At 31.8% G+C, this 18191-nt stretch overlaps 1 protein-coding gene across 2 annotated transcripts in view; it reads right to left on the bottom strand.

Moving 5' to 3' along the window:
* The window catches only part of LOC143048577 (adhesion G protein-coupled receptor L3-like), a 48605-nt gene that overhangs the window by 28315 nt on the left and 2099 nt on the right, over positions 1–18191 (bottom strand). The window contains exons 2-7 of one of the 2 annotated variants that reach the window (XM_076222329.1): positions 15806–15878; positions 10416–10544; positions 9678–9940; positions 6825–6906; positions 5387–5536; positions 2726–3088 (exon numbers count right to left, since the gene is read on the bottom strand). In XM_076222329.1, coding sequence (XP_076078444.1) covers positions 2726–3088; positions 5387–5536; positions 6825–6906; positions 9678–9940; positions 10416–10544; positions 15806–15878 — 1060 coding nt within the window. The remainder of the gene's footprint in view (positions 1–2725; positions 3089–5386; positions 5537–6824; positions 6907–9677; positions 9941–10415; positions 10545–15805; positions 15879–18191) is intronic. The other variant, XM_076222330.1, reaches the window with a different exon arrangement.

Genomic DNA, 18191 nt, shown 5'->3' with positions numbered 1-18191 from the left:
AAATAAAGTAATAATAAGTTATTGTCCATTTAATGATAGACAAAGGCACAGGTTTAAATTTAAATTAGGCTATATATCTTATGATAAACCGAAATTTGAATTTAAAGTTTATAGATGGTAATTTTTAACCGAAACATTTAGGAAACGTACATAGCAAAGATTGATATGTAAACTTTGAAAAGCTACAGTGGAGAACACTTCTAAACTCTCATTCGAACTGTCAGATTAATCTGTCATAGAACTGTTCTAAACTGTCATAGAAAAGTTCTACCCAGAACAGTTCTATCCTACAACTGTTCTAAGTAGAATTGTCAGGATCAGTTCTAGGGTAGGGCTGTCTAAAACTGTTCTAGATAGAACTGCCCAAATCAGTTCACTGTTAGCAGAACTGACAAATCAGTTCTAACCGTAGAACTGTCAGCAGAACTGACTAAATCAGTTCTAACCGTAGAACTGTCAGCAGAACTGTCTAAAACTGTTCTAGCCCTAGAACTAACCATACTTTTCGGGATTGTAGAACAGTTCTAAATGACATCACTGAATGATAAAACAGTGCTGTGATGAGAATTTCTTAACATATATTATATTATTTTCACTTATTCAAATTTAAGACAAAGAGTTCTTAAAACTGTTCTATGGATAGAACTGACTAAATCAATTATAGCCGTAGAACTGACCAAATCAGTTTTAATCGTAGAACTGTTCTAGGGTAGAACTGTCAGGATCAGCTCTATGTAGAGCTGTCTTAAGTAGTTCTAGGTAGAACTGACCAAATCAGTTCTAGGTTAGAACTGTTTTAGCTAGAACTGTCTAAAAGATGTCAGGATGACAGTTCTGCATACTGTCCTAGAACAGTTCTCCTCTGACAGGTTCTGACAGATTTGATGAGAGGTTAGAAGTGATCTCTACTGTGACATTGCAAGGTTTTTTCATTATATTATATGACAAGTGAATGCATAGGCTGATCTATAATTCTACGATTGACGTTTATTTAATGTGATACCCTTGATATGCCCTTTGCAGATTAACAGAGATTTTTAAAACGTTGTGTCTACACTAACTTCATTCTGTACAGATATTCGAAGAAAACGTTAAAGTCAGTGCAAATAAAGTGATTAAACCTTTTACTAATGAAATAAACAGAATAATAATTAGATATTTTTGTTTTATTAATTTATTACAAACCAATTGTTCCAAGACCATGACACATAATAAAACTCTGCTGTGGGACTCTGTTAAAATAACGTTTTTACATCATAAAAGTGATGTACATACGACAGTAACAATCAAAAGACAACAAGTTATTCTGATATCGTAGGAATTTTGTTCAACATAAAAAAAAAAAAAAAAAAAAAAAACACGCAACAACAGAATATTATAAAGTTTATTTTGTAAACAAATAAATGATTGCCAAAATAAAGTAATTTGAATATACAATTTTTTAAATGGTTGAAATTAAAGCAAATTTAATGTCAAATATTGACATGTGGACCAACTATTAATTTCAACCATTTCAAGAAATATCTCCTTTTCTATATGATGGTTCAATATTTGCAATTAATTGACTCAAGTTATCAATAGATATAGGAAGATGTGGTATGAGTGCGAACGAGACAACTCTCCATCCAATTAACAATTATAAATTTTTAAAATAAACCATTATAGGTCAAGGTACGGTCTTCAACACCGAACAGCAAGCCTTATTTTGATTTACTACTGTATTTTTTTTCAAACATGCTATACGTTTATGAAATCAAGTGCTGAGAAAAATACTACAGATTGAAGTAATATGAGATGCAGGGTTGATATACAATAATGCAGCAGCCCCCCTTTCATACGTACAAACTACTTTTAAGTAAAACATTCGAATAGGAAACATCTTTTATTATACTCTCAATTCCGGACTCCGTTTTTCATAGAAAAGGTCCTGTACAAGTTCCCTAAACAGTCAATTTGCCCAAAAAGTATACAGAAATATTTTTTGTATTGCTTTATATGAAAATAATAAAATTGTCAATCAGACAAATATCAACTATTCAGAGTCCACATGACGCTGTTTTATTCAATGTCCATATTTATTGACAACGCAGGCCATCAGAGCCTTTAACAATGAGCAAGACATTATCAGTTAAGAAGCTCTGTAGAATGTAACTACAGCATGAAGTAGACAAATTTTAATTCAACGCCATTATTTATAAATAAAACAATAAACGAAAGATGACAGAAGACAGAAAACTTTCGAAATTGAACAAGCAAATAAGGATGTGGATGTGGATGGTGGTGCATGGTGGGTAAGTAAAAATGTTTGTGAGTGTTCAATCCTTCCAAAACACTATATATATATATATATATTCTTAGACATTTATATATATATATATATATATATATATATATATGAAATCAAGTGCTGAGAAAAATACTACAGAATGAAGTAATACAAACAAGAGTACAACACGAGACCACACTGCATTTCTGTTTTTCATATCTATTTATCTGCTCTTCAACACATAAAATATAACGTGTTCTTGTTAATAATATGCATATACAACAATGCTACAGATACATCACATCCATTCAAAATCATATTGTCCAATAATTTACAATATATATGTGTTCTTATTTCGCTTACATTGAATTTTCAAATTTTGGCTTCCCTAGTTAAAAGATGTGTATTGTTTTTTTTTTAATAACTTTAAATAATCAATTACTATACCCGCTATCTTACGTGTAAATATTATAGTTTCTTGAGTTGATGTTCTAGTCAAATGTTGTGTGCTTTTATATGTTGTTTTATCATCAACAGATGTTGTTTTGGCTGCAGTTATTGTCTCCAGAGTTGATGAAGTTGTTTTATCACCAGGAGAAGTTGTTTTAGCTGCAGTTGTTGTCAACAGAGTTGATGAAGTTGTTTTGGCTGCAGCTGTTGTCACCAGAGTTGATGAAGTTGTTATATTAACGGGAGAAGTAATTTTGGCTGCAGTTGTTGTCACCAGAGTTGATGAAGTTGATATGTCATCGGGAGAAGCTGTTTCGGCTGAAGTTGTTGTCTCCAGATGATATGTTGTTGGGTCAGGGGAACTAGACCTAGCTGTAGAGGTTGTTTTAAGTTCGTCATAAAATTGACGTCATAAAAGTGATGATGATGATGATGATGATGAAGAAGGGGGGGATGGGAAGAGAAGGAGAAAGAGAAGGAGGAGGATCAATTCTTTATCTAAAGAGGGTAACTCAATGAGAAGTAGTCTAACTTTGATTGAGGCCCTCAAACAAAATACATGTATACAGTTAACATTCGTACATTCATACATAAAAATACATAATTACTAATATATACATAATTCAATCAATCAAACATACAAACATACAAATGGCAATAATTGACAATAAATGATAAGAATTTGAACAAATATTCTTATTCTTACAACAAAAGAAATAAAATTAATTATTCGACTTGCATAGTATTTTCAAAAAAATGATTATAACAAATGTTTCTTGAATAATTCCACATTACGACAATTTTTTATTTTGAGTGGTAAACTATTCCATGATACCTTGGTTGCAAAATAATGAAAATATTTTTTATTAAAATTTGTATTCGGTCTTGGAACAAACAGATCAATATTATAGACAGAACGTAAGTTGTGGTGTTGCACATCAATAATAATTAGCATTGCTAAGTAATCAGGTGTTAATCTAGTTTCAATTTTATACATTTGAATTGATTGTTGGTATTTTATTCTTTTTGTAAAAACCCATTTTAAAGATGAAAACCAAAATAAGATGGAACAGACATATCGCATTCTTTCTACTCTATTTTGAAGTTTTATGATTCTACCTGAATCTTTTTGTAATACGTTCCCCCAAACTGATTCAGAACTACTAATAGTCTATATATGGTAGAATATATGCATTATGAAATAGTTGTCTTGTGTATTTAGACAAATATACTTTAATTTTATACAAAAGTGATATGTTCGATGAGATAATATTACATATGCGATCAACATGATCTTTACAGCATATATTTTCATCAATGTCAATCCCAAGTTATTTGAAAGAACGGACATTCTCAATACATGTTTCGTTGACGGTAATACATAATTCTGATAGCTGTGTACGTTTTTGGTTTGAACCCAATTTCATACACTTTATTTTTGTGCATCAATTTTCATACTGTTATTGTTACACCAAGATTATAAACCATTTCAATCATTTTGCAATATCCTATTTATTTTTTCAATGTTTTTATTATAAAATGAAATGTTGAATCATCAGCATATAAATCCATGTCGGATTGTTTAACATAAAGTGGTAAATCATGTATATAAACTGAAAATAACAGAGTACCTAAAATAGAACCTTGAGGCACTCCATATTTTACAAACGATTTATCAGATTTAATGTTAGCAGATTGAACTTCTTGTTGTTTTTCTTGTTGATTTTATCTTATCTATCATGTGTTCTCTGATATGATAAAATTTTAACTTTTCTGAAAGTATGGCATGGTTTACTTAAATAAGGCCGTTAGTTTTCCCGTTTGAATTGTTTTACATTGTCATTTCGGGGCCTTTTATAGCTGACTATGCGGTATGGGCTTGCTCATTGTTGAAGGCCATACGGTGACCTATAGTTATTAATTTCTGTGTCTTTTTGCTCTCTTGTGGAGAGTTGTCTCATTGGCAACCATACCACATCTTCTTTTCGTGAGATGTAAAGGGAAATAATTTGAATTGGATGTAACGCGCTTTCTGATTGCTTTACAGTGTTTTGTCTATCAGCTCATAGACATAATTTTGTCATGTGAACGTGACGTCACCAACGTTTTTTCATGACTTACTCCGGTTTAAAACGCAATTAAGAATGGCTACCGAGTTATTCAGTGCGCACCACATTTTTGATGTTATTTCTTCGTAGACAGAAAAAGTATCACAGTCATTTAATTCCTAAAATAGATTAAACCTAATTCAATGATAATTTCTTTTAACAATGCTGCACTTATTTTGTGTGTATGTCAGTCATGTAAAGTTTATTTTCAAATTTACTATCTATTTTTCAAATTACTTGCTATTTCTTTATCCAGAAATAAGAAGAAGCGCAAATTAGACAACTTCCCGTCCAAGTAACAATGTGAAAAAAGTAAACCATTATAGGTCAAAGTACCTATTCTAACAGGCAGCCTCGGCTCACTGACTGACTGCATGTACATGTATATTTTTATGTATAGTGACTTCCCTCACATTATCTAAAAGTAGCCTTCGCTCCGCAAAGTAACTGATTATCATATACCTTTCACCTCCATTTTTATATTTTAAAAGTTTTTCAACGTATGCATTTAAAATTTTCATTGCGACAACTATATATATTAGCACCTGTCAAGTAACCGTACCTGTAGAAACCGTTGTCTCCGGAGGTGAAAACGTTGTCAACTTTTCTGTTGTTTTAGTTGTAGTAATTGTAGTAAATATTTCTGTTGTTCTAGGTGTAGTGGTTGTAGTTGACATTTCTGGTGTGATAGTTGTCGATTCAGCAGGTGGAACTTGATAAAATATAGACATAAAACTATAACATTGTACAACAAAACGACGCAAGATCCTCGGGATTTCTCAATGTGATAATTTGGGATGTTAGCCTTGAATAAATCTTTTAATTATATTGCACTATCATCAAATATTACCTCTTTTCATGCGAGTAACTGTGCATAGAAAAAATAAATGTTTGAGAATGGCCAGTTAAAACTAAGTATTGTTTGCAGTTCGAAAATGGTGGCGAAAAGATCCGATTCCAGTTCTGATATAAACATACATATTCTACAGCAAAAAGAAAAATCACAAAAGTACTGACCTCCGAGGAAAATTCAAAAAGGTCAAACACATCAAACGAATGGATAACAACTGTCATATTCCTGGTACAGACATCTTAATATGTAGAAAATTGTGGATTAGACCTGGTTTTAAAAGACTCTTATATACAAATCATGCGACAAAAGTTTTGTAACCGAACATTCAGGTCAGTATGATACTCTATTCATACTTTTGAATATTGACTTTTCACGAGGGTGACCGTCATAGTTGTATTTAATTATTAGTATAAAAGACATCTTTTTAGGTCTTTAAAATTTAAAATAAAATAGAGACAAAAGACTATTATATATTTAACAACTATACCTAGATCTATATTGCTTCAGTGTTTATAAACGGAAGTGAACAAACTAAATATAAATATTACATGCACTTGTCTCAGAAAAATTTCCTATATACTTTAATGTTATTTCCTATATACCTTAATATAATATAAAGTTATATAGAACATTTTTTTTCTAAGAAGTGCCTGTGATAAATATATTTGACATGATTACCAATATTACATTTTTCTAACAGAGACCAAAATAATGACAAAGGAGTTAGCAAGTATATGTCGTTTGATATAATTAGGTAACATGGCTTTTTTTAATCTGCCACAATCCCCATATTCAACACAAAGCAGTAACTGTACACTTATTGACATAATCTGATAATATAACCCAGGTTAAAATAAATCACAAACAATACAAAAAGTTCTCGCAATTACTGAATGCACATCGAAGTGCTTGATATCTATGTGTTTGGAATAGGATTTATTTTCCTAACATAAATTATGCAAATAATGCAGTTACTGTAATAAATTATTATAAATGTTTTATAGGCTTAGAATATTTTATAATACAGTTGCACCTGGACCTTATAAGATCATTTTGTCTGGATTTTGATTCTGGCACAGAGTATACTACACGTCTTATCCTTCAAATTACACATATTATATCCCTTTCTATATTACTTTTCACGTACCATTGCAAATGCCTGTAAAACTGATATCATCCAAAGCAATATCGCCAAGATAGGAACTACCACGAAAACCATCAAATACAATCTTAAATTAAAAATATACAGGTTTAATGGGCTGTAATATTTTGTTTCTGTCTATGAAGAATAACATAACAAATATGGTTGGATGTATACTGATTGATAGTTCAGTGTGGTTGGATGTATACTGATTGATCATAGTTCAGTGTGGTTGGATGTATACTGATTGATAGTTTAGTTTTAGATGCATGATTTCTGCAAAGTTTTTAGTGGCTTTGGACTAGCTTTCAGTAACTGCGAGTATTATCATATCTGTACTTAGTGTATTTTGTTGTTGGGATATACAAGTACCCGGCCACGTCCACTCTGTGTTTTTGTTAGATGTATTTCTATTTGTATCTATCTGATGAGCCTTTTTCCACCGATTTTGAAAGTTCGTTCTTATGTTGTACTGTTACACCACTGTTCCAGGATGGAATGAGGGTTTGAATCCCGCTAACATATTAACCTCGCCACATTCTGTAGGTGTATGCCTGTCCCAAGTTGGCAGCCTGTAATTCAGTGGTTGTTGATGTGTAACATATTTGTTTTTCGTTTATATTTTGGTACATAAATTAGGCGGTTAGTTTTCTCGTTGAAATTGTTTTACATTTGTCATTTCTGGGCAGTTTATAGCATACTATGCGGAATGGGCTTTGCTCATTGTTTAATGCCTTACAGTGACATATAGTTGTTAATTTCTTTGTCATTTGGTCTCTTGTGGAGTGTTGTCACAATGGCAATCATACAACATCTTCTTTTCAATTATATTCCCAAAAATATGTGTTTTTTTTAAAGTGTGCACCACAGTGTTTTGGTTACGTCGAATAGACAGGAACAAATATTACAATCATTCAGTATAATTTAATTCAAAATTCCAGCTTTTAGGAGTAAATAATAAAAAAAAAACGTGGATGACGTCAAGGTCACATGACAAATAAAAGTTATGTCTCTATGAGCTGAAAGACAGAAACATTCAAACAACCAGAAGACGTGTTGCATCCAAATTATATTATTACATACATGTTAGCGATATGACGTTTTAGATAACTTTTTATATGAAAATTATTGTCTGAAAGCTTCTTCAAAATAATATTATTTGAATTTTAGTAAGCAAAAGAAAAGATGTGATATGATTGCCAATTAGACAACTCTCCAACAGAGACCAGAGACAAAATGACACAGAAGCTACCGACAATATGTCACAGTACAGCCTTGGATAATGACCAAAACATATACCTTATCATCACGTAAAGTTCACAACTTTACTGGTTTGCATAGAATCAAAACCTAATTGTTCAGCGCTAAAACTGTTGAAGGAACTAGGTGCTATAGAATGAAGTTTGAAGAAAAATAGCAAGAGTTTTGAGTAAAAACAAGGCAAAAAGTATGGCACTCCGTTATTATATTTATTCAATTTCGAGATATCTTATTTAGTTAAATAAGATATCTTATAAACTAATTGAGATATCTTAATAACAAAATGAGATATCTTATATATTAATTGAGATATCTGATTTATTAAATAAGATATCTTATATATTAAATAAGATATCTTATTAAAATGTTTATAAAGATATCTTATTAAATATATAAGATATCTTATTTAAAATATAAGATATCTTATTTAAAATATAAGATATCTTATTTAAAATATAAGATATCTCTATTAATTTATAAGATATTTTATTAACTATATAAGATATCTTTTATATAGTTTATGATATAGATATCTTATTTACTTAATAAGATATCTCCATAAGTTAATAAGATATCTCTATTAGTTTATAAGATATCTCTATTAATTGATAAGATATCTCTATTAGTTTATAAGATATCTCTATTAATTAATAAGATATCTTATAAAGTATGTATTTAAAAGATATCTTTATAAAGAACTTATATATCTTATATACTTTATAAGATATCTTATACACTTTATAAGATATCTTATTGATTAATAGCGATATCTTAATAACTTATAGAGATATCTTATAAACTAATAGAGATATCTTATAAACTTTTAGAGATATCTTATTAACTTATAGAGATATCTTATTAACTTATAGAGATATCTTATGTCTTATAGAGATATCTTATAAACTTTTAGAGATATCTTATTAACTTATAGAGATATCTTATTTAATTGGTTATAAAGATATCTTATTTAATATATAAGATATCTTATTTAATATATAAGATATCTTATTTAATATATAAGATATCTCCATAAGTTAATAAGATATCTCTATTAGTTTATAAGATATCTCTATTAATTAATAAGATATCTTATAAAGTATGTATTTAAAAGATATCTTTATAAAGAAGTAAGATATCTTATATACTTTATAAGATATCTTATTAATTAATAGAGATATCTTATTAACTTATAGAGATATCTTATAAACTAATAGAGATATCTTATAAAATAATAGATATATCTTATTTACTTTCAAATTAAATAAGATATCTTATAAAAATTAAAGATATCTTAATACTTAATAAGATATCTTGTTAAATAAATAAGATATCTTCAAATTTGAATAAATATAAAAACGGCGTGCCATAAAAAAGCTCCTTTTCATTTGCTTAGAAATTCCTAAATTATTATGTTTATATCATTTTGTATCTTTCAATATTACCCAAAATTATAATTAAAATAAAACTGATACGGTCAGTACAATCATAATAATAGAGTGAGAGGGAATCAGAGAACAGAACACATTTATGCACCACATGCAATTTGTACTTTTCCTAATTTTGGAGACATAACGATATAAAGATTTCATTTAAACAAACCTGGAAATCATTAAATCTATCTGGTATGTATACACTGCCTTCTATCCAATTGTTTCCATGGTCTCCCGTAATATTGAGTAAAGTAACGGGCTGACTTTGGTTTACAGTGACACCTACATGTAAACTGCCAGGTTTGCCGTACATGTGATACCAAAATGTTAGACATCTATTGGCTTGGTTATGAAATGTTTCACTTATTAGCCTTGCATAATCTCCTGGTTTCTTTCCTGAAGATTCTATGTAAATGTATTTTCCAGCTTTACCTAAAAGCAATAATATTAAGAATTGTTGGTCTCTGTTTCTCCAGAAGCATATATTTTAAATTGAACTTTCTGTTGAAAAAAGTTTAAGTTTGAGCACGAATTTGATGTAATTTGATCAGACTTGCCTCGAGCTTAAAAAGAAATTCCCAACAACAACAGATCTAAAAAAAAAAACCAACACTTTTCTTTCTGATTATTTTAGTGATTCAGTTTAATATTCAGATTAAGTTAAACCAAACTCCCTTGTCTCAGTTCAATACAAAAAAAGAAATGAAAATAGTGTCTTTGTTACTAAGTTTATTGTGATTGACACGTTTTTGTTATTGATGGCCTGTTTATCAACTACACCTTTGGACGATATGGTCAAAAGTTTAATTTACAATCTAGACAATGCAATTTAGTATAAGCAGATCCAGATCAATGTAAAAGGGAAAATGTTTGTTTGAAAATATGCTTGTTAATATATGAAAATTACCTGGACTAGTGTGGTCAGAGAATGGACCCGTTCCACCGGTTGTAGTTGGTCCACGGTTAAGGATCCATTCCATGGTATCATGATCGTCATTTCTCCAGGTACAAAGATCAGTATTGAAATTGCAGTCCCCTAAATAACAAAAGTAAAAGTTTTAAAGAATTATTAGGATTAAACGTATTTTGAAAGGAATTCATTGGTGTATAAACAACTAACTGATCTGTAGAGCAAGTGACTCCAGATCATATCATATTAAGGACTTTAGTTTGTGAGTGAATTGGTCCAGATTAAAAGATTCATTTCGAAAGACGTTTAATCATATAGAAAAGTTGGGTGATTATCTCACAAACTAAATAAAAGTCTGATGTTAATGTGCCCAGCTCATACATGAAATTCTGCCGAATTTTATTTTTTTCTAATTTTAAATTTATACATTTTCCAAGCTTTAGGGCACTATTTCTTTTTATTATTAATTAGCATAGAAATAACTTGATCATATTCTGTTTCAATTTGCTTGAATCCCTTGATCCCATCTTGAATAGATCACAATGAATCAGGTTACAAATCAAAATAGTTTTTGCAATATGACCTGTAAACTAAGGAAAATATGCTTACGGACCAATCAAGTATTTGTAGATATGCATATATAATATAATAATTATTTTTTGTTTGTTTGAAATTTTACTCTTTGAACCATGCTAACATGTGAATAGCGTTATCGTATTAGAGTTATCCCTCTTTTCACGAATTGTCTTTTAAATTACTGTGCACAATGTTATCCGACGAAACATCTATTGATAAATTTTAGTACAAATTGATAATACATGACGTCAGAATGTACATTAACTATAGATTCTTATATTGATACCAGTGGATTATCGAATTTATCCAATCGAGATAGTTAAATTATCAATTTTGAAGTCCGAGTCTCGGTGAACTATGTAAGAATCTGTTTCTCTAATGATTAAAAAATAAATTTTCTTTTTCTGTTAAACGAAAATTCCCTTCGTGTGCCTTTCACATTTCTCGAAGATGTCAATTTCATTAACACATGTTAGCATATTTTGATTCATCCACTTAGCTAAAAAGGTTATGACCCTTAAAATCATCCAATGATCTTTGGAGATCGCCAGTAACCACACGTTGATTAACTTTTTTTATACAATGGGTTCGGAAAGGGATTAATTTCCATAGAATTAGAGAAAAAGAGATATCCTGCTGAACTGACTTTATATAAAGCTAATACTAACAACGAACACTGTCCTTTCTTGGATTTTGATTTTATATCTTTAACGGAAGGCTGATAGCAATATTCATGATACAAGAGATAATTTTTCATTTCTTATTGTTAATTATCAAGTTTAGATGGTGTGGTGACGTTCTCCTGTCACCAACTTCTGGTGTTTATATATCTCAGCTTGTTGGATTCGCTCGTGTACGTACATTTAACAAGGTATTTGATGTTAACAAAAGGAATCTCTGTATAATTAATAAATAAGAATACCATGTTTTTTTTATATCACAAACTAGTCAAATTTACAACAGTAATTAAATTTTATCATCGGTACGTGGACATCATTCTAAAATATAATTCAACATGTAGGCATCTTATACGTTCAAGTGTTTCACATCCAATATTCTATGATAATATTCTTTACAAAGCACAGAAGCTACCGTTCCAATTTTGTTTAATTCAAGTTGACTTTAACAATGAAATGTATTATAACTATTGGTTGAAATAATTATTGTCTGAGGCATGAAATGGACACAGTGTTTACATGGATTACAACAGAAGTTTTGGCAACATGGTCTCTCGATGTATAAAACCTAAAAAATCAATGTTACTAGAACACACCCGCGAAATCGCGGGCATATATAGCTTGTGAACTGTTGTAAAATGATTTTTTGTAAAAGATATTATGTATGGAGAGTTTCATAAAAGGTATCAAAAGCCCTCTCCCTTTTTCCAAAGTCCGATATTTGTTTCCTTTCTGTTAAATGCAATTATTTTTGTGTTTCTGGCCTCAGACCACAATTATTCTTCTCCTTTGCTACAATGCTTCTTTTGGTAAAATTTGCACCGTTTCAAACATGAAATAAATGTAACTGCTTATATATTATAGACCATTATTAGTCTAATTAAATATGCTTCTAGGACAGTCCATCAGTGCCTTTTCTTTTGAGAGCCTTATTAACATACCAATGGTAGGATATGAATCATGTATAAATGACTAAGACCGACTTAGGCTAATTTGAGGAGTGGTCGGAGGGGTCCTGATCCCGAAATCCCGGGCTTGAAATCAAGAAATCCCGAGATGCAGAATTTAAAGAAATTCATACCCCAAAATCCCGAAATCGAAAAATATATTCCCGGATTCCTTAAAGCCCCAGTCCCACTAGACCACGATCGCACCACGCTCACCGCGATCTAAAATAAATTTAGATCGTGGTGAGGTCGCGGTATGAGCGGCATGAAAATGTTAATTTTCGTTGCTTTCACGATGCTACTACGTCTCATTATGCTTCTACAACGATCCCGCTACGATTAAACCACGTTCTCACAGCGCTTATTCTGCGACCTCACTACGCTTATAAAGATCTTTCTACGCTCTTCACGTTCTCACTACGACCATACCACGAGTTATCCGATTGCAACACGATCTTACTGCGATTATAGCACGTTCTTACCACGATTATACTACGTTCATACCGCGGTCTTACTACGTTCTCAGCAATACCGTCAATATCGTGTTTCATATCAATATAGTTCCATTCCTTCTATTTCTGATTTAAACGGAAATTTCTCGGAAAAATCTACTAGAACACGTGGGCGTGGTGGTAGGGGTTGATGTAGAGGCAGAGGGAGCAAAGTATGAACGCCATACTAAACTCCAAATAGTACACAAGAAACTAAAATTAAAAATAGTACAAGACTAACAAAGGCCAAAGGCTCCTGACTTGGGACAGGCGCAAAAACAGTGGGGTTAAACATGTTTGTGAGATCTCAACCCTCCCCCTATACCTCTAGCCAATGAAGAAAAGTAAACGCATAACAATACGCACATTAAAATTCAGTTCAAGAGAAGTCCGAGTCTGATGTCAGAAGATGTGACTAAAGAAAATAAAAAAAATGACAATAATACATAAATAACACTACTAGCAGTTAACTGACATGCCAGCTCCAGACTTCAATTAAACTGATACTATACACATAAGTAGTATAATACTTGTCATCAAGAGATGTCGGAACGACCAATCAAACCTAAATTACAACCTATTGCTGGTCCATAAAGCTCAAATGACGACATTTTAGTGAACGATAGCAGAGATGACACAGATGTGTCAATATATATAGGAAGATGTGGTATGAGTGCCAATGAGACAACTCTCCATCAACGTAAAAATCTATAAAAGTAAACCATTATAGGCCACGGTACGGCCTTTAATACGGAGCCTTGGCTCACACTGAACAGCACGCTATAAAGGGCCCAAAAAATACTTATGTTAAACCATTTAAACGGGAAAAACCAACGGTCTAATTTATATAAAAACGAGAAGCATGGATGAGCCGTTAGAGCAAATGGATAAATACATTCAGATTTATTTTATGTGAAAATGACAAAAAAATGATGGTCGTTGTGTGAACGTAGTAAGGTCGTGAGAAGAGCGTGATGAGGACGGCAAGAGCGTGCTAGAATCGTACTATGGTCGTGAACAGCGTGGTAAAGTCGTAGTGGAAGCGTAGTTGGGTCGTGGTGAGAACGTGATGGTCGTGATAACGTCGCTGTGAGATCGTAGCGCAATCTCTCCGAATAGAATCGCGCTTTCGCTACGCTCTCGCTACGATTGTACAGCGACCTTTGCGATCTTACTACGATCTTAGTGTGCTCTCACTACGCTTCTACTACGACCTAATTTCGCCACGACCGCACCACGATTGTTTTGAACATGTTCAAAGTTGGCCACGCTCTTCACGATCTTGAAGACCTCACCACGACCGTGGTACGACCTTACTGCGACCTACACGATCGTACCACGATCATCAAAATTTGCATTTTTTTCACAGATCGTAGTGCGATCGTGGCCTAGTGGGACTGGGGTATAAGGGTCAATCCCCAAATCCCGAGCTTAAAAACACCAGATCCCGACGCCCCGAAAAAGGTCCTGCCTCCCTCTAATCTCTACCTTACTTTCATTTTTGCCAAATCACTATTTTCCCATTCAACCATAAATTTTTATGCTCCATTTATAGGCATTATGTTTTCTAGTCTATGCATCCGTGTGTTCGTTCGTCCGTTTGGTCGTCCGTTTGGTCGTCCGTTTGGTCGTCCGTCCGTCTGTCCAGCTTCAGGTTAAAGTTTTTGGTCGAGGTAGCTTTAGATGAAGTTGAGCATGTTTAACTTATTAATATATATGCAAGTGGTATGACCCCTTAAATAGTAAACATTTCAAAGATAACAGTAGACAGAATCAGGGACTTTCTTTACTAACATAGAAAGTCCCTGACAGAATACAGCTGAGAGTCTCTATATATTAAAGTAGTACAATCGTAGTTTACATGTAGATACACGCCGAAAATAATTCTCCTCTCTAAGGAGGTATAATAATTGTGGTTCTTGCGATCTAAACACCATGATATGAAACGCGAAAAAATAATTGTCCACTCTAAGGAGGTATAATAGTTGTGATTCTTGCGATCTAAATAACATGATATGGAGAACGATCTAAATGGCTTATTTATTTTTCATGTTTGTTATCTATCATACGATTGGTTGTACTTGTGTCACATGTTTTACTTATTTTAATATATATGCAACTGGTATGACCCCGTAGATAGTAAACGTTAACATTTCAAAGAAAACAGTAGACAGAATACAGAGAGTCTCTATACATTGAAGTAGTATAATCGTAGTTTACATGTAGATAAACGCGAAAAATAATTGTCCTCTATAAGGACCGGAGGTATAATAGTTATGGTTTTTGCGATCTAACCACCATGATATTGAGATTGCTCTGATTGGCTTATTTATTTTTCATTTTTGTTATCTATCATACGATTAGTTGTATATGTGCATGTTTCGAACCGGAAGTCTTATCTATGACTAAAATTCAGTCTGATGACGGAATCACATCCGGACTCCTTTTTTGTCGTTTTTTTCCCAAAATAACTCAACCTGAATAATCATAAGAATGGAAGACAAATGCGACTATGCATGTTACCTATAGGACACAGATGCATGATGATTGATTTATTGTGGAAGGAAGAGAAGCGACACACAAAATGAGGTCTTCTCGTTTAATAGTATAGATTAGTACATGTCAACCATGATCAAGTACATGTAGATATGCAAATATAATTGATACCATTACTTTTGATTGTTATCAATATTTACCTGGAAGAGTTTCCACCATCATACACATACAACACAATGTAAAAAATGTAATTAAATTCGGACGCAAGTACATCTGAAATGAAAAAATAAATCTGTAATATCGAATGGTGTAATTAAGAGTTACACAATGCTCTGACAACGTTGTTTGTAACAAATGGCTTTAATGCTTGTACTTTCCAACGAATTAGAACTTTTTTTTCTGTTGAAAAAAAGTTGAAATCGGCTGTGCAAATAGCAGTTATAATTTACTCAACGTACATATAGTTTCAATACAGAAAAGAACCTGATGTACAGAGGTTGTCGTTGATGAATGTTTCTAGTTTCTCGTTATCTATATAGATTAGACCGTTGTTTTTCTTCCAGTTTTAATGGTTTAACACTGGTAATTTTTTGGGCCCTTTACAGCTTGCTGTTCGGTGTGAGTCAATGCTCCATGTTGAAGACTAATAGGTCCTGTAATTCAGTGGTTGTCGATTGTTGATATGTTACATATTTGGTTTTCATTCATTTTTTTGTACAAAATTTAAACTTACTTTGACCTATATAATGGTTAACTTTTACAAATTATGACTTGGATGGATAGTTGTTATACCACATCTTCTTATTGTAAATTAGCCAAAGATACAACTTTATGAGTAAAACAAAAATATAAGGATTGTGCAAACAGATTTGAATAAATCGTTTTGACTGATTATTTATTTTGAATAACCATAATTATATGGATTATAATTTAGACACCCCATCTACCTTAAAGGCAATTTGTGAAATATATTCATGTATTCGGTATATCTATCTGTTCATCTTTTGCTCTTTGATAGTACTTACAAACAAAAATAACGATTATGAAGATAACTTACATCTATAGTTTAAGTTTGTTCAAGATGAAGGACACTTAAAAAGATTAGAATAATCATATTTGGTTCAGGGACGTATATGTATCAAGTTCTTGGAAGTAGTATATTAGTTTGTAAAACCCTCACATTTATCTTTGCGACGGAAAAGTGACCCAACGTTTAAATTTTGTGTTTGTCAAAATGTTGTGATGTAATGAAAATAAAAAAAAATAATAAAGAAAATCTGTTTGCAAAATTAATGCCAGTGTGATAAAAAAAAAAAAAATGTAAAATGAAAAATAGATAAGACTATTTAACAAAATTGACCAATTCAAGTTTTAAAATGTTCATACAAATTTTCATATTCTTTTTTTTTCTTTTTTAACAAAAAACATATAGCAAACACTGCTCATATCATTCCGGCACAGTCACTTACCTAAATATTTTGGAAACACGGAAGGCGAAACCAACATTACATTTATATGATGTTTAAAAGATACTCTACTTATCATATTCGTAAAAGAAATCGGTGTTTATTACTTTAAGTTTTATTTATAATGAATAGCACGACGGGCGCAATTAATGGCGCAGAAACCTTTTATTCCCCAAGAGCACCTGGGTTCCCCATCGGTTTTGAGAGCTTGTGTTCTTGATACACTATATATGTAGGATTGGTATCAATGATGGTAACTCGACTACTGCAATGCAAATGTTAAACATAATGAAAGGTTAATTTCGGTAGTAAACAATCAACATCCCCAACCAAGTGACTTAATAAACTGTTTAGCATATATTATTCATATGTAGAGAACCTGTATAAAAATGAAATAAACATAACTTTTAACGAACCAACATTATATATACAGTGAAACCTGGCTATACCGAATTCTGCATAAACCGAAAACCTTTAAAAACCAAACATGTTCGTACGCACCGTCATATCAAATAATGTGCGTTGTGAACCTGATAAAACCGAACATCGGTCAAAACCGATCAAAATCTTAGGTCCAGAAGATTCGGTTTAAACAGGTTTCACTGTATAACTGAAGATATCACAACTGACAAGGGACACGGATTATGATAGACATGCTGTTTTGTTATAAATTATGCCGTTAGTTTCAAAATTTTCATAACGGAGCCTTTTAAGGACTACCACGCGGTATGGATTTTTCTCATTGTTGAAGGCAGTACGGTTGCCGATAATTGCTCACATCCACTTTGAAATTTGGTGGATCGATCGTTGTCTCGTTTGCAATCATACCACATGTACATCTCTTTATTTTTTTTTATATTTGGCGATGTAAAATCCCTCCCTGTTCATATACATTGTATATATATAGCCCTGATCAATAACTTTGTTTTCACCGAATAATAAATTTTATCTATTAGTAGATCAAATATGATTTATTGAATAAAGTTGACAAGCTTTGGAATATTTAATAGATGTACAAAAAAATACCTTTTTGCATCAACCAAAACCAGGAAATAATCAGGAAATACGGTTAAAAACACGAGTCAATATTCCACTTAGTTTTAGAGTGCGCCAAGTATAT

The sequence above is a fragment of the Mytilus galloprovincialis genome, chromosome 10 (assembly GCF_965363235.1).
Source record: "Mytilus galloprovincialis chromosome 10, xbMytGall1.hap1.1, whole genome shotgun sequence".
Taxonomy (NCBI): domain Eukaryota; kingdom Metazoa; phylum Mollusca; class Bivalvia; order Mytilida; family Mytilidae; genus Mytilus; species Mytilus galloprovincialis.
This window is presented reverse-complemented; position numbering and strand designations above follow the sequence as displayed.